This window comes from Panthera pardus, unplaced genomic scaffold (assembly GCF_024362965.1).
Source record: "Panthera pardus isolate Hobbes unplaced genomic scaffold, ASM2436296v1 HiC_scaffold_10, whole genome shotgun sequence".
NCBI classification, from domain to species: Eukaryota; Metazoa; Chordata; class Mammalia; order Carnivora; family Felidae; genus Panthera; species Panthera pardus.
In genome coordinates, this window is record NW_026526655.1 from 30,360,139 (window position 1) to 30,381,469 (window position 21,331).

A 21,331-nucleotide genomic window follows, 5' to 3' on the forward strand; every position below is an offset into this window, starting at 1 on the left:
TGAGGATCTGCAGAATGTGTCTCAGTAACATTCAGGATGGAATTACCTTGTCTGGCTCAGGAGGAGGGCTGCGGAAGGAATCTTGGTGAGGTTAGTTGCAGATAACTGAATCCCTTCTAGCAAACAGAAAGGGATCAAATGTGGAAAGTTAGGTGCTTGCAAAAGTCTCGGAAGGGCTGGAGAAGCAAGCTCTAGGCAAGGCTTCCAGAATGAATCTCTGAACAAGTCAGAACTGGCTCACGGAGGAGGTTACTAACTTTTCGAAGATCGGAAGATGCCCCGACTGTTGGTGCAGAATCGTGTTGCCTCAGCTATGATCCGTGCTAACACAACGGGTTGCCCTCGCACAGCCTCTTGACTCCCAGGAAGCTAGGGGGGCTGAGTATTCTTGTAGGAAACCAAACGCCTCTGTTACCCTGTTTGCCAGCAGAAGCATGCCTGGCCCTCAGTTCCATCCTCCGGAGTGTTTGGTCTGGTTGGTAGGAGCTGGGCCTCACGTGGAACAACGGCCAAGAAGAAAGCTGGAAAATGTGATCTCCAGCATTAGTGCCTCTGCCCTGCAGTAAATCCTGCTACGAGAGCGTGGGATGGACGTGAAAGAGAGAGCCAGTCTCCAATTTCTGCCTTGAAGTCTTCATGGAGAACGAGCCGCTTGATCTGGGCCTTGAGGGATAAATGAGGATCCACGGGACGAAGGGCACTTTGAGCAGCTATGTTTATTGTGTGTTTCCACGGTACAGAGCTGTGAAATGCACACCTGGTTCAAATAAATAAAAGTAATTTGGAAATAACAGTAGCGCAAGCTGTAAAACTAGGAGCAACGAGACGTGAAGAGGGAGAGGCGCCAGGGACTGATGTTGCAAGGTTTGGGCTTTCAACTTTAGGTTGTAAGTAGGAAAGAGCCACCGAGAGGTTTTGAGGAGTGAGGGTGTACGTGTGTGTGTGAGCCTATGTGTGTGTGTGCGTGAAGGGGGGCAAGGATTAACTTTCCTTGACTGCTGGGTATGTTGTCTACAGTGGTGTGCTGGTAAATGTTTAACCACTGGCTTTCTAGAGGGGAAAGAAAAAGGCCTGCTTTGTACACTACGCTGATTTCTGTGTCATAAAGGCTTCCAACATGGCCTATTTCAAACTACTAATGTGGCATCACTAGACATGGGACCGGGGAGAGACGTGGACAGTCGGCTCTTGGGGACTGGCTCACACTGGCACCAGAACTCCTGTACATGTACATGTGAGTTAATTCTCAAAACAATCGCACAAGACGTGTACTACTTTTGCTTCACAAATGGGGAAACTGGCCTAGAGAGCTAAGTAGTCACACAACCGATTAGTGCTGGAACCTCGCTTTAGATCTGGGTCTGCCTGTTTTCAAAGCCAATGTCTTTCAATAAGAGCATGCTGCCTCCGGAAGAGCAACACGCCTGGTCTGGTCTCTACTTCAGAAAAATCCCTTTGGCAGGATACAGCAGAGGTTGATATGGTAGCCGGGAGGCGTTCTAGACAATGATTAAGCGAATTGATATGTACATATTGCAACCAAATTCTATGTACCAAGGCAGGTGCTGAGTCCGTAGAGTATAAAGGTCGTAGGGAAGGAAGCATGGTCAGAGGCAAGAGATCGCAGAGAAGGCTAGTGAAGAGGCTGAGCCAAGGCAGGAAGTCAGGAAGCATGGACAGATAGAGTGAAATTGCTGGCTTTCCAGACAGGGATGGGTCGGAGGAATGGGCAGAGTTATAAATGGGAAGTCAAGGATAATTTCCAGAGTTTTGGCTTGTAACTCTGAACATGGTGGTGCCACTGTCCAGGTCAGAATCATGAGAAGCAGGCTTCTTTTGAGAAACCTTATGCTTTCAGTTTGAGCTTGTTCAGTCCAAAGGGCCTGTGGAAAGCTCGAGCGGGGATGACCAGGGGGAAAATGGAGATGCATGTGTCTGGGAAGACAGATCTGAGCTGGAGATTGTGAGCAAACCTCTCCAGAGACGGTGGCTGAAACCTCGGTGCGAATGAACTTGCAAGACACTTCTGGGAGGTCTGAGAATAATCCAGTGAAGAATCTTGGGAAACAGAGGGTTGGTTTCAAGGAGAACCCACTCAGAGTCACGTTTCCCTAAGTAAGGTAAGAGGAAGGGTCAACAGTGTTGGAGGCTGTGTGGTGAGCTGCCCAGATCCCACCTCAAGAATGAAGGACAATTTTCCCAACCACTGTAAATACTTCCTAACTGCCCAGTCCTGGGTCCCATCTCCTTCCAGGAGTAGCTCATACCTACCACCCAACACAGTGGTATGAAGACCCAGCTCCTTAGTCCCAAGTTGGGACAAGTCTGAAGGGCCACTGTGGCTCCAGATTGCCCTGTGGAGCTGGCTGAGGCCTAATTTGGGAGGGTATCACTGCTCAGCTTCTCCCTTTGGCCGGCCCTGCTTCTTGCCCTGGCTTCCGTGGGTATTGAACCCAAGTGCGCTCTCGAATCAACAGCCTACATGGTCGTCTCCGTCTCGCATGTGTTTTTTGGGGAGCCCAGCACATGACAGAGGCTTCTCCTTCATGACCCCTGCCCTATGACGTTGCTGTTTAAGGGTGATCAGGACCAGACCAACCTATTCATTCGTCAAATCCTAAACCAAACAGGTGGGGACTGAAAACCAACACTCTGGTATCTTAATGAATAAAGCTTTATTTTAATGCAAAATAAAACAAGAAAAATTTGTATGTTCATATATAACAGCATCCAAAATGTTTTCTGTGGTACAAATGGGAGCATTCTAAAAAGTCTGTGAAGAACTCATTCTCTGCCCCCATATGCCAAAATATGATTTCACATAATTTATCTTCAGAACTTATGAACAGACTTGGTGCCAAAAAAGCGCAGGAAAACACTAGAAGAAGCGACTGTATCCACAGTAGGGTTTGTTTTTACGTTCCAGTAGTAAACAGCACTGCGGACAACATAGATGGAACAGCACACGCTCTCAGAGCTGAGTGAGGAGACAGTCTCGGTCTTTGGGGTTAGTTCACTGTGCACTCCAGGCTTGGGAGTTAAGCCCATCTTTAAAAGTCAGGAGCTGTGTGATTCTATCACTATTTAAGGACATGAGGGAGAAAAGAGTTTCCCTTAGAAGTAGTAGCTGCATATGAGATTCTAGGCTTATTTTAGATATCTATCTTTTATTCTCCTTTTTTTTTTTTTTTTTTTTTTTTTCAGAGAGGTGACTTTGTAGGGATATCTTATGGAGACTCCTCTTTCTGGTCTCATTGTGGCATCATTTCCAACTAAGTCGGTGGGAACTGGGAGGGCAGAGAAGTACTCCCGTGGCTGGTTCTGGATCCCACTCCCTCCTGCCTAATTGCACCAAGTCTGGACCTTTTGTTGCTCCTGGACTCAAAAGCAGTAGGGTGTCTACCCAATTTAGCACCAATTTGAGGGCAGTTCGTTGCGGATTTCAGAGTTTAATGCCTACGGGGATTTTATAGGCATACATCCCTCCCCAAACTGTGCAGACCTCTCTATCCGCCCTGAAAGGCTAAGATGTCTCTCCAAAGAAAACAACTGCTGGGGCTACAGGTTAGGGGAACGAATGTCCCTCAAAGGCCGGATCCTTATTATGCACATAGACTCCATGCATGACAGCTCCTCAAGTTGTCAGATGCATTTCCTTCAGAAGATAGTTCAACAAGTTCACAGATCTTTGAAGGGAATAATGAGTCATGTTTTAATTTTATTTAGTTGGTGGCACAAAGAGAGCCACAAGGAAGTTTCCAACCTCCTTTATCGGGCAGCATGCATGGTTTCCTCCATGGGGTCATGGTGGGTCTGTGGATCTCCTCACACCCTTGATTATAAGATCTTTGCTCCATGCTGTCCTGTGGGGTCAACGCATGTTGACTTACATATCTAAGAATAATGTGCTTCACGGTAATTTTATTTTCCAATTTTTGTTTGTTACTCGATTATGATATAAGAAGGTGCTCCTGTCTTTGAGATTGCCTTTCATCCACTGATTTAATATTGTGGGGAACCAATTTTCTACCAAGGGTGATATTGCCACAGTCCAATGGCGCAAGGGGTTAACGAGATGCAGTGTTTCTCTTCCTGGCAGAGGACTGAATTCTCCTGCATCTAAAAGTTTGCAATGGTCTGCTCCCTTTCCCATCTCCCCTCCTGCAAAAAGGGATAAACAAGAGCTCCATCAAATATCTCACGACTCAAGGCCAAAACATCATTTCCAGGCCTCAGCGACCCAGCAGTCAGATCAGGAGTCGGGTGGGTGTGTGCTGATGGGTTTGCAGCTCACTGTGCTACTCTGTTCCTGTGGGGAGGGGCGTTATGGTATTCTGAGCAACGAGCAGACACCAGATTGAGTCTCACCAAGGCCATAAATAAATGGGGAACTACTTCCTGCTACTGGGCACCTACTGACTACAGGCTGGCCTTCTAAACACTCTAAACCACCAGTTCTCCTAGATACTGGGAGAGAGTTCTGCAGCCTCTGGGTGCTGGCAAGTGGAGGGTTGGTTCACAGGCTCTTATGAAGCTTACATTCGAGCTGTTCTTAACGTGGCCTGGCTTGATGGAGCCTCTGTGACGCACACGTGTGCTTCTTTCGGGCGGGGTCAAATTGGGCGTGTATTGTACTTCAAGCAAGAAAACGGCTGTCATCTCGTTTTTGTCCACTTGAAGAGCAGTTTCAAATCACTGGCTGCCCCGCAGGATTAGCAAATGTTTTATTGACTGTGAATACAGCGCAAGACCGTATTTGGTGCAGCTTGCCCCGAGCCTGTGAGCAGGAGGCATTGTGCAACGTGGGGAAGATGGGCATTCTTCCTACAAGGGCCACTCCTCCAACACGCACAGGATATCTCACCCTCTCGCACTGCCTCTGGCTGCCTCTCGTGTGGCCTTGGCCTTAATCCAGAAGGAGACTCCTGGCTTGGCTATGTCTAATAGCCTAGAGAAATTTGACTCAAAATGCAACATGCCCAAGAGCTGATTTTAACGCTCCCAAGCGCGTTACATTTCCCTCACTTTATCCTTCTCTTCCTGGAAGTTTATTTATTTCGAGGGTAAAGTGTCATTCAGCGTGTTGGCAGAGAAGCCCGGGAGCTCACCTGCCCCTCACCTCTAGGTGAGCAGGGCCTGAGCCCCTCAACCTCCGTGCACACGTTGCAAAAGGTCTAAGGTGCCTGGCTCAAGAGGGATGACAGATGGAGAAGACCAACTTGACAGTCTATTTATTAAGATGGTCAAGGCAATTGTACTTTAGAAAACGATACCTCTTAAAGTCCAGTAAATAACACTATTTATGTCTAAAACCAGCAGCTGCTTCATTCCTGGTAATAGAACTCTATTTTAAATTAAAAAAAACACCTAAACTGGGTTGGATACTCTATAGTTAATAATACTATAATTTATTAAGTCCTGTCAGGCAGAGGTATTCTAATCTCAGCCAAAACATGTCTAAATGGAACTCAATACTTTTTTTGTTTTGTGTTGTTTTGAGGGAATGGAGAAGGAGCGGCAAGGCTTTACGTCTCTTAAGAGCCATTGAACGATTCAAACGGCTGCCCCCAGATTTTGCTGTTTCTCAGTCTTCTGTTGTGTTCTCATTTGGGTCAGGTTGGAAGTTTTAGAAGTCTTGCTGAAATAAGTAGAAAATCACTGCAAAGCTCAAAGGAAATGGGATGGGTTTTAGAGGGCGGGGTGTCAGCTTTTCCAAGCCATAAAGACCTTCTAGTCCCAGTTGGAGATGCTGGCCCGGCCTGGGTGCTCCCCCGACTTTTGTTAATGAAATACAGCGGATGTAGAATGATCTGGTTTTATGCCTCTTTTCCTTTCCCCTCTGATTTTTTTTTCCTTTTTATTTCCTTCCTCATCAAACTTCCCAGAAAGCATTTTTATCTTACATTCTCCATACTGGTAATCACATACCTTCACACATACACACACGCATACACATACACACACACACAGTCAGTCACTGCCATCTACCACTCCCTGGTCATCAATCCCAGAGGCCACAGTCAGCCCCTCCCTGTCCCCGGGTGCAGATGGCACTGTTTGGCACTGAGTGTGGAATTGGCATCTCCGGATCGTTGCTTCCTGTGTGACCTAAGCAACGAGCCCTGTCTTTTCCAACTACATTTTAGCCCTCAAGTGGGAGCCTTAAAGTCGAGGCCCCGGTTCCAGTAATTACAGGCAGGAGATTTGGAGATGGTTCTGAAACCGGATATCTCCATGCAATCACGCCTGGGACTCGGGGGAAGGAAGGTGAGGATCAGGGGATTTTCAGCCCTCTTAACCTGATCGCCTTGGTCCTTGGACTATATTCCTTCTGGAATCTCTGACTAGCTTTAAACATTCTCTCAGGACACTAATACTGCATTCGTGTTGTGTTTTATATATATATATATATATATATATATATATATATATATATACACATATGGCAAGGAAATGTAAAATACTTATACCAGACGAGTGGTACGAGGAACCTGAGAAATTCTACAAAGAGAGAAATGCAGTCTTCTTCTGGGTATAAACATTTCAAAGAGATCACTAGTCATGTCTGCTGTTGGTTTGTTTTCTCAATGAGAAAACTACTCATTTAAGACACCCATATTTGCAGCCACTCTCAGGTGGCTGAGGCTCAGCCTCTGAGAGTCTCTGTGCTGCCAGTTCCATGGGGCTTGTGCGCACCAGGAAGGCACTTGTGGTATGTCCATTGTTCTTTGTCACTTGCCTGTTTACCTGCCGCTCTCACGGAATTGAACAATTCTAAATGCATTTCAGATCTCAGGCAGTACTGTTTTGATGGACCCTGTCCTTTCTCTTCCTTCTGATCCCCCGTCCTCCTGTCCCCTCCTTTTTCCCTCTGGTTAGCAGTCAAGTGTTGCAACCTCGGTGAGAAGAACCTATCTGTGCCCTGGAGAATTCTGAACAGGAGGAAGGTCTTACAGTCTAGGAAGGGCAAAGGTGATGTTAGCCGTCTCCCCTTCTGGGCTGGGCTGGGCTGGGCTGGGCGTGGTGATATTCAGTTACACAGCTGCAGTCATGGGGTTCTTCTGCCTGGGATCCTGGGCTCGGTAGGGGTACTGGTCCGGGCTGCCCCCTCGGGGCCCTGGTCTACCCATTTCCTGATAGGCAGGCACTCTGGGGTGCTGAGGAGGGGAAGGCGGGACATCTTGTCGGAAGGGTCCTTTATGCTGGGGGGCTGGTGGAGGAGGGTAGTACTGAGGATACCGGAGGTCTGCAAGCCTCAGATCCGGGGGACGTGGGTAGCTCCCTTTGGGAGGATGCACAGGATGAGCCCCTTGGTAATACGGGAGCTCCCTTTCTTTGTAGAGCCCTCGAGGTGTGGCCGTCAGATAGTCTATAGGATCAGCTGGTCCTCCCCTGGAAAGAGAAGAACAGACACATATCAGTAGCTGCTAAGGGAGCTGCCCGACCGAAGACCCCGTTCCTCAGCCTCCTGCGTAGTTTGGCGTGGTCATCGACTAGGCCTGGCCCATGGGACGTGAACAGAAGTGGTGTGTGGCCTTAAAGAGAAGAGAGGGAATCTTCTTCTTCCCCTCTCCCCTTCCTGTTGGCCATCGGAGTGGCCGTTTTTAACTACAAGGGGCGCACTTTGGCTCCCTTACAGCTAGGATCATTGGACCTGCCCCCTTCTCTGCCCCCCTGAAGCCTGTCACGGGTAGTGGGAGAAATGTGCAGGTTATTCAGAGTTATACAGTTCCCAGGGGCTGTACTCATCTCTAGGTCTGTGGGGGTGCTTTTGACATGGACCATAGTCTTGGTCTAACTCCGGTTAGCTTCTGGGCCACCCCTATGTGCTCTCCCCTCTCTACAGTTCCTAGACAAAGTCCTGAGTCAGAGCTGGGGATTATCCACGTAGCGCCTTGATAGAAACAATTCTACCACGAAGTCAAGAAGTACCAGTAGCAGAGTGGGAAAAGCCAAACCAGCTGTAAGTTGCATTGTGTAATGAGTAGGCACACAGAAAGGTCCAGGGCAACAATAAACACTAACAGAAAGTGACCCTGTCTGGATCTCTCTACTAAGACAACAAGCATCTTCTGTTCCATTTGCTACAACAGAAGCAATACGTCTCCAAACAGCGTACAGATGACTGCATCTTATCTAGCCTGGGGTTAAACAGATGAGTTCTGTTTGCAGCTCTTAAAATCCCATAAACCTTCTGTGCACGTATTCACCACCACCATCACCAGATCCTTCCCACATTCCACCACTCTGCCTGTTATAATTTTTTGAAGGAAAAAAAAAAGCAACAATAATAATTAATGAAAATCTCTTCAATGTCAGAGTACAAATTGGTAGAACACTTGGAAGAAATGACAGAGCTAGAAGAATACAGCGTCTGTGGTTCATCAAGCACTGTCAATGAGGGTCGAAATCACCCTGTAATCTGCAGAATCTGATGTTAAAACAGCTCTGTAAGTTCCCCAAATCAATGAAGGGTTGACGAGCTCCGAGTGTGGGTGCGTGGGGAAAGCAGTGTGTGAGGACATTCATAAGGATGAACAATAGAACTCTCGCTCTACTGTTTTATGTCTTAATTCGGCTATACGTAATAATGAAAGATCCTTCAGCTTGGGGTAATCTAGTTAGAGTTTTCAGATAAAAAAATTAAATTGTTTGTGTACAAGCTATTATAGCATCAACTGCTATTATTCAGCGCAGTTTGCTTTGCTCTATTTTAAATTGCCCATGACAAATAGAGCACAAATGCATAATCTGTCACTCCAGCCCTGGGAAATAGAGGATCAGGGTTACATCTCCCCTTTCCTTTACAATTTTATCTTTGATTTAGAAAACTTCCAGCATTCGCTAGATCTTTTGTCATAAAATATTGTAAGCACCAACACCCCCCCCCCCCGCCCCCACCGCCGCTCTCATTTCTATTTCCTTTTGGTTCATGCTGGAGATTTCTGAAACACTTAAAAAAAAAAAAAATCCTTAACCTGTGCTTTCTCTCGAAATCTACTGAAGCTATTTCTCTGCATGAAGTGAAACATGTGGTTTTTCTGCACTCATTTTAAGCCCTTGGGATAAATCACTGACATTTGTAACACACAAACATTATCTGCCTTAAAATGAACATACAACCCATGCTCCCTCTGGACCCTCTTAGCGGGAATGTTTCCTGTTTAAAATGGAAAGAGAGAAAGGAGGGATTCCAGGCCTTGGACGTTTAGGGTCCTGTTCTTTCCCTGGAGATTTCTCTCCTTTAAAACAGAACATTATAAAAGACAGGCACACCTTGTTGGTTTTTTTTTATTTATTTTTTTATTTTTGGAGAGACAACCCAGATCAAGTGGTGATGGGGCAGAAGCCACCCTGAATGTGCTGTGACAGCACAGGCTGTGTGCTTGTGGTGGGGGTGGGGCGGGAACAGTCATCTCCTCTCCCACACCTCACCCCTGTGACTCGTCCACTCTCATAGCAAGGGGCAGGCAGGCTTCCCCCGGGCAGATGGGAAAGAACTCAAGAGTTTTGGGGTTCCGTATCCCTTCCTCTGAGGGGAGGTTTTACGGCTGGGGGTTTGCTTACATGTGGCAGAAACCAAGTGAGGTAGCTGCTCTTTGTCAAGAAATGAAATCATGGAAACTGTCTTTTCCCGTAGAACTCATCAAAACAGTTATTGTTTTTAATTTTTCATAGAGAAGAAAAACAATGAGCTGGCCTATAAAAACACTGTTTAAGGTTCAAAGCGTGCTAGAGGAATTTTTCTTTCTTTGATGGAGGGGGGGGTGCTGCTGTGGTTTATAATAACTTTTTGCTCAAAACTGGGCATTTCTTACAGACTTTTGCCAGAACAACTTCTAAGTGCTGGTGAGAATTGTCTGTGTACCTCTGTGCACACGCAGGCTGACACAGACACAGCCACACACATGAAAAGAAAATAAAAAAGCCCTCCTCGTTACCTTGATAGCATAAAAAAAGGAGAAGAAAGAGCTGAAATTTTAGCTCTGTTGATCTTGAGTTTCCCTTTCTTGGTTTCTTTATTTGGGTGAAATTTAGTGTTTGTAGGAAAGCGCAAAAGCCGATCTATTCTGGGGCCTAAGAAATGTTATCAGAGTGACTGATGTTGCATGTTGTGAACCAACCCTGAGAGATCCAGGGGCAGCCTCCTCCGGAGACTGATGAAAACAAGGACCCACATAGCGAATGTATCTCTACTTCATGACCCCTCATTTTTCAGGTGACCTCCTGAGTTTTATTTGGATGTGTTATTAGCTTTCATAAAAAACACTTTCAATTGAAAATTTCACTCTGGAACCATCTTTGCCTAAGGAAGGAAAAAGTCTATATTTGCTTTCTTTATAATAGAACTCTTTGGGGAAGTTATCCCGAAAATATCTGTATTTTTATCTTTTTCTTTACTAACATTTTTTTTTTTTTAATTTTAATTTGAGAGAGGGCCTACAAGTGAGGGAGAGGGGCAGAGGGAGGGAGGGGGGAGAGAAAGAGGGAGGGAAGGGGGGAGGGAGGGAAAGAGAGAGAGAGAGAGAGAGAGAGAGAGAGAGAGAATCTCAAGCAGTCTCCACGCTCAGTGCAGACTCAGAGCCTGTTGACAGGCTCGATCCCACGACCCTGGGATCATGACCTGAGCTGAAATCAAGAATCAGATGCTCAACCGACCGAGTCACCCAGGCGCCCTGAAAATATCTATATTTTTAAAATGTCAATGATTTTTTTCCACATTTTTCACTGTTCACTTTTTTTCCTATTTTATTCTTGATTAGGCTCATTTCTTTTTTTTAAATTTTTTTTACTGTTTTTATTTATTTTTGAGACAGAGAGAGACAGAGCATGAGCAGGGGAGGGGCAGAGAGATTGGGAGACACAGAATCCGAAGCAGGCTCCAGGCTCTGGGCTGTCAGCACAGAGCCCGACGTGGGGCTTGAGCTCACGGACTGTGAGATCATGACCTGAGCCGAAGTCGGACGCTTAACCAACTGAGCCACCCAGGCGCCCCTAGGCTCATTTCTGGAGGCCAAAAGAGTCAGCTTTTTCCTGGAGGAATCACAGGAAGTAGCTCAGTTATACAATTTCCAATCCCACAGATGCAGATGCTAACCTTTAAGCCGAAACATCACAAGGCTGTATGGTGTTGATATGGGAAGAAAGAGTAACGATCCCTTACTTTACATGAGGTTTGTCTCTTTTTGCCATCTCACTATGTTACTATTCTTCATTAAGGAAAACAGGGGCTGAAAATCAGAGGCTGAGCAAGTCAGAGAGCCAGCCCCTGGGTACCAACAGTCTTCACTCTACGGAAAGACATAAGGCATGCTCCAATATTTGCTAAGACAATCCTGTGTGGGGAAAGGGCTCAGTATGGGATAAATCAAGTCACTGGCAAAACCTCATAACTAGGAATGGCGTGGCTATATTTCCTGGAATAGATGAAGGGACATGAGCAATTTTGAGCCCTCCCATCTGCCCCTGCTCTCCCTACTCCTCCCTTTCTCAACTGCAAAGAAAATCTCTTTTTTCTGCACTCACCCCAGTAGGTCATTCTCACCTTACATGGGTGAAAGACTTGTTATATACCGGACTAGAGCACAAGCATCTTGAAGGAACTGAGTCTCATATATCTGGTGATCTCCCTCTGAGCTGGGCACATGGCTTTATGTATCTAGGCTCATAAATAAATGTACGTTGAATTTGTTAAGGACAGTTTAAAGAGAAAACCCACAAACAAGCACGATAACCGTACAGGGTCAGAGGTGTATGTAAGGTGTGGAAATAAGTCAGTGGGTAGAAAAATAAAAGGAAGTGATGGACTCTCATTGACAGCCAGAGTTTGGCAATGGTTGAGATACGACTGGTCTCTATTTTTTCCTGTTTTATTGAGAAATAATTGACATACATCACTGTACAAGTTTAAGATGCACAGCCTGACGGTTTGATTTACAAATATGTGAAGTTATTACCACAAGTTTTAGCTAACATCCATCTTCTCATATTGCTATGATAAAAAGAAAAGAAAGAAGAAAAGAAAAAAGGGAAAAAATTCTCCTTGTGATAAGAACTCTTAGGATTTACACTCTTAACAGCTTTCCTATATACCATATGGCAGTGTTAGCTACAGTCATCATGCTGTGCATTACATGTGTATTACACGGTCTCTAATTTTTAAAGGAGGAAGGAGGGAGGGAGAAAAAGATGGTGGGCTGAAAAAAAAGTGTTGGATTGGGTCCAACATGGAATAGCTATAAACTTTATCAGGGCATGGGTTAGTATATTTGTCTTGTTTTCCAAGAACAAAAGTATACTCTGTTGTCTTGTATCATACTTGAAACATAGTATGTGCTTAATAAACCTTGGGCTCACATTTAATTGCCTTGACTCACCAGTGAGGTCAATATGATCAACTAGTACAGGTTAAGTGTATTTATTCAAAAATCTTGCATGGATTGTTTTTATTATTATCCAGCAAGGAGATTTTCTTTGTTTTTGTTATAAACACAATAATCTAAGAACACTGCCATGTGTACATTTAAAAATACAGTATATAGGGTCTCAAAGGCCTTAGGAGGGTAATGTCAAAGGTGAAAATCAGGTGTAATCAACACAGTTTCAAGTACCTGGCCTTGAGGATTGATGAACATGAACCAGAGGTACAGGGGATGTCCAGGCCCCATCTGTCACAGTACTTCCAAACCTTTTCTTGACTGGAACACACATGATGGATGACTTTCATATAAGCCACCGGAGCCCAAGAGAGGCAGAAGCTAGGCTTATGCAAACTTCCTTACCACCTGTGGGAACACAACGCCCTTCCCTCCCACTCAAGAAAGAACAAGGGGATTCAAGAACAATGGGAGCAACATTATGAAAGGAGAAAACTCAAATCTGTTGTAATTTATTAAAATAAGTTATCTGCAACCTTCAGTTCAAGTATCAGTAACAAATCCTTGCAATACAGAGCCGATCATAATTCACCTACGTGACTCAATGCTGAGCTCAAGAACCATCACTGTCTCTCATCTGATGAGCTTCTTTTAGGAGAAGAAAGGACAGGTGAAGTTGAAGAAGGACAGGGGAGAAACAACTCAGATTGAGACCCACTGGTGACTCGAAGAGAGTTTGCTTTGAGAAGGGATAAGTTCAGCAGGCACAAAAAGTGTGAAAGTCATAAAGAAATTATGAGAAAAGGTGAATACGTCCATCTTAGGCATCAGCATCAGCTTTCTCACTTGAGGAAAAACTTCCAAAAGGCAGATTCTTGTTCCTCTTATTTTGTGTAAAATACCATTGTGCTATTAGCAGCCAACACAAAGACAATTTCTTAACTTGCAAGGTAGCCTTTATGGATTTCCTTTTTTGGTAATAATGGACTGTGACCGAATTTGGGGTTCAGATGGGAGGAAGCAACATGATGTAAAACTCCCGGTGCTAAGAGAGGTACTTGTACCCCTTAGCAGAAAGCTGACATCTGGCAAAGCCATACTACTCTGAAGCATGCCACGCATGGATTATTTAGCGGCTGATCTGATGCCGATGCTTTGTTCTGTAGTTCTTCTACAAATATGGCAAAGCTAAAAGAAGATCAGCACAAACTAATACATTTGTAGGCGCTTGAGCTGCCCGTGTTATGTAGACAGAGATGCTTTTAGTCTGTGTTTGGAATTCCTTCGGTGTCAGGTTTCCAGTTACCAGGACTTCACCCTTCATTCAGGCATGAATGTGGTTGGCCAGGATTAGCAGAGCCCTCTGCAAGGTATATTACATGGCTTTGATTTTTGCAGATTTTGCAGAATCATAAAATATAATGATCATTTGATGGCTTGTGTTATAGAAATGATTTTGGGAAAAAAAATCTCCCTTTCATCACTCACATTTCCCATTGCGATATGAAGAGAGGGCTCTTACTCTTTGTTAAGAACTCGAGTGGGAAGAGATTGATCAGTAGATGTTTTTGGCCCTTGTTGACACCAAGGAAATGTATGGAAAGAAAATGAAGGTAGAATGATAATGACTCAGTGCTCGGAAGACATTTCTACAACACTTTAAGACAGTAACTTCGATTGCCTGCATTTAATTCCTTTTTGAGTGTTTTTCAGCAATGGCCCCCCAAACACGAATTTAGTTATTAACAAATCGCATGTGCCAGCCACAAAGATGGGATCTGATGTAACCCTTTAGCAGATATTATCTGGAGAAGGGTCCCTACCAATGTTTCATCATATCAGATGGTGGGAGGTATTCCCGAAAAATGGTCCCGCCAAACTAATGTCCTTTATGAGGGTGTGTGAGGCTTCTGGTGGGTGCAGAGGACAATTAGGAGGGGCTGCATGAAAGCGTATAAGGAGAAGGAATCCCATGGAAAACTAGAACTTGTGAGTGGCCGCAAACAAAGTCATGAACTCCATCTGAACGATAGCTGCCTACAATTACCCTGTGGTGTTTTTAGCCACAGAAGAGGTTTCTTTAAAGAGAATGACAACCAAAGGAACAAATCATCATAACTTGTTAGGCCACTAACATCATCTCTCTCTCTTTCTATTGTAACAGCGGTCTCAGAATTTCAATGCCTAAACACCGAGGATTTCATCCAATTGTCACGCAAGAGACAATGGTTCAACTTCAAGGTCAGACTGAGAGGGCCGACAGGTTCAACAGTGTAGGGTCCTGAATTCTAAAGACAATTTCTCCTGCCCCTTAGGAGAAGCACTACATAGTTTCTTGTCCAAGGTTACTGCCTGGAGACAGGACATTCTAGGAGAAAAACACGTCGTTCGTGAGAGCTGCTTTTTCTTGATCAATTTAGATTATATGTATTTTTAGAGTCATACATACAATTTTTGGATAAGATACTCATGTATCTTATCCAAAGATATTCAGATATTCAGATATTCATGTCACTGCCACATCTTTACCTGCCCCTGTTCCTCTGCCATTAAGTTCTAAAGCTTGGGCAATAAGGAGATTTGGGTATAAACTACCTTCAGTCTTAGATCATCAGAATCCCTCTTCAGGAAGGGTACTTAAATACTTCCGTGATCGTGTTGTGTGTGTTTGGGTCAGGAAGAGCTTCTCTATCATTTCACTGAGACCCGAGAGAATCCTGCCACCACAGTTCTCCTATTCTTCAATTTAGAAGCAGAAATATAAGCGCTGAGAGGAGCTACCACCCTTCATGAGCTCAGGAATAGCTTCAGAAGAAGCCTCATTTAGAACTTCAGAGGTATGAAACCCATGAAGCACTTTCCCGAGGGCCTACAGCAGGTCATTTTCTCCCCATTAATGCTTGTTCCTTACAGCAACTCTACAAGGTAGGTACTATTATTGTTTCTGGTTTGCAGATGAGGAAACTAAAGAACAGAGAGGTTAAGTAACTTGACGGAAGTCACACAGGAAGTAGCAGGGTCTAGATTCAAGCCCAGGCAGACCGACCTAGAGGCAACATGCTTAACCACTAACCTAGACCATTCACCCTCTAATCTTTCTTTCTTCTCACTGTTCACGATGTGCCCAGTCAAGGCAGGTAAGAAGGAATTCACAGATATTTTGCTGACATGGCTGGGGAACAGTGGGTGAGTGAGAAGTCGTTCAGAGCGGAGAGGCTGTTTGGAACCTGGTCGTGGAGGGGACCAGAATACCAGGGGTGGTGTGGGGAGCATTAGGACTGTGATTTTCATTCAGGGAGTGATGTGAATTACCTGTGGGATGGATGGGATGCCTCCACCTGGAGGTTGCTTAGGCAGCTCAAATCTTACAGGTACAAAATTAAACCATTACCTTCCCCCCAAATCTGTTGCTCCTCCTGTGGTCCCTTTGGAGAATGATATGATCGACACAGCGACATCAGAAATGGTATAGGTCCTCCTCTCTGTCCTGCCCACTCCAGCCAGACATCGGGTTCTAGAAAATGCTCTTTTGAGTATTCTTGGCTGTCCGTCCTCACTGGTCAGCCTTGCTTTAAAAGCTCACACCGCCTTTTCAGCTAGGCTAGCAATCGTATATTAGGACTAGCGGACGGGCAGGCAAAGCTATGGGCCAGCTTCACAAAAGAGCAGTTCAACACTGTAAAGCCAGGAGAATGCGAATCCAAAGGACAGTTAGATTTTGTAACCAACTCTGAAGCAATTTTGATCGTATTGTACTTACTCTCACATGAAAACATGGCACCGTTTGTAAAGACAGGTGAATTCAGTTTTCTTCTGGGGACTGTGTACGCGTTTACATTTTTTGGATGTGATACTCTCAAATTGAAATCCTGACAACTACCAAGAAGTTCTCGCTTGTACCTGAATATAAGGTCTGCTGTCAGCCTTTTTGTTTTTTTCCTCTCAAGATCAAGTAATCTCTTCTCCCAAAGTTATAAGACTAAGTGAGGCTTATATAACATATTTCATAAACCTCTGCGTTCACTTTCTGCCTTAAGAAATGAGCATATTAGGGATGCCTGGGTGGCTCAGTTGGTTGGGCGTCCAGCTTCGGCTCAGGTCATGATCTTGTGGTCTGTGGGTTCGAGCCCAGCATCGGGTCCTGTGCTGACAGCTCAGAGCCTGGAACCTGCTTCGGATTCTGTGTCTCCCTCTCTCTCTCTGTTCCACCCTCTTCCCCACGCCCTGTGTGTGTGTGTCTCTCTCTCTCAAAAAATAAATAAAATTAAAACAAATAAAAAAGAAATAAATGAGCATGTGAGTGTTAGTATTTAATTTATAAGGTAGTTGAGGAGACAAATGGACCAGGGACCATATAGAAATGAGGAGAGCTGGGTTCACTCTTGGGTAGGAAGAATTTGACATCAGCACCTCCACATACTGCCTTGATTCCATCTCCATACATGTTTCCTGTGAAAAGGGTTTTCCTCATCCTTCTCTCAACAGTGACATGAGCTTCTTGGTTCCACCCTCCACCGTGGGACCAAGGGCACACTGAAGGAGGTACAGCCTGGCCCCAGAGCTCCATTCAGGGGGAGTTTGGATTTTGGAAATGGACCCAGTCACCATCGGCTTGGGTACATTTTGGAAATTTCTGGTATAACAGTCTTCCTGATGCCCCGCACCAAGGCAATGGGCCCATTCTCCAGTTTCCACCAGATAATAGATGGACGCGCTTTTGGCCTCTCCATAGTAAATGTGATGTGGAGTTGAAGCGCCTCAGGACAATTTTCACCAAAGTTCGGAGGGTTGTTCGGGGCCTTCATCTCCTGTCTGTGCTAAGCAGTTTCCAAAGCCCCAGGCTGGGCCTGGTGGGCACGCAGGCATCTCGGCTCTTGGCCCCACTCGGCCTGCCGGTCTGGAATCTAGCTCATTATTTGGCAGAGAGCTTTGGAGATAGCACCAGCATGACGGGTTCTATATAATATCACATTCTATTCAGCTTTCATTTTTGCAGATGAAATGGATTTATAGCACAAAGGTTACTGAACTGTATTGTCGACATGATTTTCAACAAATAATAAAAGTTATTAGGAGAGTCTTAGGTGCCGGCGACTCGTGCGGAGCTCGCCCGTCTGGCCTTGGTCTCCTCCTCCTCTGATTGTTATGTGGCTGGTAAAGACTGGTTATTAGTGTCATTACAAACCTTTTACTTCCAAATTCTCCTTTTATTGAAACCAGAGCATTCTTTGTTATTCCTCTCTCTGCCTTAGGATAGCCCGACTGTCAACCTGGCTTCTTCGGGTTCCATGCTTGCCTTTGATGCTGGTAAAATTGGGCAGCTAGCAAATCAAGGCTTATCATAACTCCACCTGATTGGGGCTATGAAATGACTCTGCTCTCATCATCATTCCGCCTTCATCATCATCATCATCTTCTTTTTGGTCTCCAGTGTTCTCGTATAGTTATTGTCCTGAGCCTTTACACAAGCCCCCTCCCGTGCCCCGCCTCCACTCCTTTTAGCGAAAGGACTTGGGTCCAGAGCCATTGATGAGTGCTTTTAAAAAAGACAGAGCAAGACAAGCTTTTACCGTGAGTGAGCGCCTTCAGATGTTATTTCATCCTACATTTGTTCTCTAACTCCCTGATTTATTGATTTATTCCTCGAGCAATTCGAAGAAAACTGTAAATTCGCCCTGGCTTCTATTTCTCTGCGTGCTGCCTTGCTCTCAGCCACATTTGGTGACAGCACATATGCCAAAAGCAGTGATTCCCACCTGTTTTATCGCATGCATTCTATTATCAGCACGGCGGCAACCTGATTTCTTAAAATCAGTCACGGAGCCGAAGCTTTAATAATTTAAATAAAAGCTTACCATAGAAAAGCAAATATTTACATATTTGAGTCGTCTAATTGAAAGAAATCAATTAAAAGCAAATGCCGAAGTCATTTAAAACTAAAGAGCCATTACCAAATAAAATGTTATTTACCGTTTGCCCCCATGGCCGGCTTGTTTGCAAACTTCAGGAGACTTGGGAATCCAGGCTCTCCCTTTTGTGGACCTGACGTGCGGGGCCTACCGGCCTTTTCGGAACTAGATCTCATGCGTCTGTGCGGGTGGGAGGCACTCTCAGGATGTGCTCTAGTGGGGAGAGCGTGGGGCTCAGAGACAGAGGTTGGGCTTGGACTGAGCAAGGCACCGCAGGGAAATACGAACCAGGTGACTTGACTTTTCCTGAACCTCACTTGAGCTCGTAAGTGAAGTGGGGATAGCATGACGGCCTTCCCCCCCCCCCCACCCCTTGCAGGAACCGGGTAAGAAAGAACACACAGACCAATCACACTGAGATACTCAATACTCCTTGAATTTGAAGTCACACTCGGTCAGTTTTAAAAGAAATAAAGCTGCGTCTTCCATATGGAGTTTAAAGGGACTCCAAAGACCTAGAAGGAGCAAGTAAACAAATTCATAAGCAAATCTGAAATTTATGACTGAGCGCTAACGGACCCTGTGCGTCCTATTCTACGGAAATATGTGTCGACATAGGAAATCCTCTAACAGAGATTGCAACTTATATATAGGCCTATAGAATGAACACAAACACACACACACACACACACACACACACACCCCACATATATTCATATACGGTCACTATATATGTTCATGTTCTTGTACAGCGTATCCATCTATCTATCTCCGGTGAGAGAAAGAGAAAGAAAGAGTCTCACGTGATATTTTTTAAACATTTCCGCTAGTTGCTAACATTTGAACATTGAGGGCTTTCACATAAAAATTCATCTTTCCTGTTTTTCTTTAAACCTGGGCCTTGCCTTCCTTTAAGGCTATACTCAGTGGGAGCCACCCCCAGAGGCAGGGTTTAGTCCTCCCCAGAATCCCCTCCTGCTTTGCTTCTGTCCTTGAACGCTCCCACCTGCCCTAGCTGTTAGGGCTGTAGCCCCTGCCCTGTGGGAATACATCCCCCCTCCCCATACCCCGCCCCCCCCCCCCCCGGGGTCTGCATGGCCACATTCAGGTGACGGCGTCCACTTTAGAGGTGCATGTTATCCAAATTCCCCGCTTTAAGGAGCATCCGTGTTCTGGGAAGCACACTGAAATTTCTATTACCATACCTGGTCCACCTGTAAATCTTGAAAAGGAAATTCTCTGTCAAGACCTCTGTGCAAGAGAGAGCTGCAGTGTGGAGAAGAGACCCCGGGTAGGAACTACAGAGACTGGCTCATATCCCAGGGGGTCTCAGACAAGTCATTTTACTTTCTGAGACCTTATCTTCAACTCTGTAAAATGAAGAGGTGGCCCCCAGTGAGTCACCGGGGGTTGCAATTTCAGGACCCTTCCAGGAAACCACACAGGCTCCAGTCCAAATTGACCTTAGGTCACACTGCTGCATTTCAGCCTGACCTCTGCCTGTGACCCTGGCTAGAGCCAGGTCACTTATCTGTGCCTTGGTTTCTCCATCTGTAAAGTAATATGTGCTTTTCTTCTCACAGGAGAGCGTTCAATGATATGAGTGAAAGCATACTGGAGGAAAGTTGGGGTAAAAAGAATCTAAGATCTTATATTACTCTGGGGTCTCAAAGGTTGCAGTTATGAAGGGAAGCCTGCTTTGCCTAATGGGGTTTCTGGATCGGAATTTGCGCTCCCCACGAGAGGCATTATGCGGATATTGTCCTGGCCAACAAGGCAATACTGTGCGAACTCTTGGCAGAGGAATACCAGACCTCAGGTAAAGAAAGGGGAGGTGTGTGCCCCTTCTGAAAACCTGGACTCTAACTTACCTCCTTGATCCACGCATTTTATGAGGAAAGTCTGTAGTTAACTGTTATCAGGTGGTTGGGCAAGTTGATGAGGTGTGAACTAGCCCTTTAATTGTTTTGTTTACAACATACTTATCCCTCCCTAACATCTCATTGGGGAATTCTAACTTAGTTGATTAAGTTAAGCGACGTTTAGTGAACTACATTTTGGTAAAACCAGAAGCTGAAAAATACCTGCTGGATTTTAGCAATTTTACAGTCACTTGTAAGTAAGCGTGGAACCCACTCAGTGGAGGTTAAAAAAAAAAAAGTAGCAGCAGTAGCAGCCACAACAGCAATGGATTAAATTGTTAATTACCTTTACCACCACCATTTAAGATATAATAACCTGGAAAATCAAGATGGTGGAAAATAACGAAATTTAAATCCATTTGTTCCTCTTTGCATACTATTTCTGGTAGAAAGACATGGCTTCAGGGGAAAATTTCATTTGTTCAGGGATAGGCACTCAGAATCGCTTTTAGGACCCAAACGCTTACTTAAAAACGAATCCTCTTATCTTTCTTCTGTAGTTCTATATCTGGACAGACGAATCTCCGAATGTTAACCTAGCCCAGAGGGCCATCTTACATGTCGGTAGGTAACAGTGCTACACGAACCCCCAGATATCAAGCACCTCCGGAAAGGTATGAGCCTCAATGTCTATCCTCTAGGATCGTACCAACCAGCTGAGCGGACAAAGAAACAGATGAAAGACAAGACAGGGCACATATGCTCAATGCTGAGGAAATGCCATGCGACGCCCGCCATAGCGGAGGGTTCTGATGAGTGGTTGCGTTGAAGGAATCTTGAAGGAGAGCTGGGTATGAGCAACAGAGAGAAGGGGACGGTGAGAGATGATGACCCTTTCTGATGACAGGATGCAGCTGAAAACTTGCAGGATACCGGGTAGAAACTTTCAGAGGCCAAGAACATGCTCTTGTTTTTAAGCGTCAAGTCTTACGTGTCCCAGCTATCATTTCTTCCTGATCCCTTATTTCTGAATCAGATGCCGATTGTAAACTTCTTGAGCACTGTCAGTAATGTTAGCGAAGTAAGTCATGATTGATTTAAGTTTCTATGGTAAGATTACATAAGATCACAGAAAATCTTTAACATAGCTCAGACTTTACGCTTGTATAGGAAGAGTTCTGCC

The 21,331-nt window shown here is 45.1% G+C and overlaps 1 protein-coding gene across 2 annotated transcripts in view; it reads right to left on the reverse strand.

The window, feature by feature from the left end:
* Positions 1-2,656: 2,656 nt before the first annotated feature.
* Positions 2,657-21,331, reverse strand: part of PARD3B (par-3 family cell polarity regulator beta) — a 1,011,329-nt gene continuing 992,654 nt past the window's right edge. For both annotated transcript variants that reach the window (XM_019446282.2, XM_019446285.2), the window contains one exon: positions 2,657-7,392. In XM_019446282.2, the coding sequence (XP_019301827.2) occupies positions 7,035-7,392 (358 nt within the window). In that variant the 3' untranslated portion in view covers positions 2,657-7,034. The remainder of the gene's footprint in view (positions 7,393-21,331) is intronic.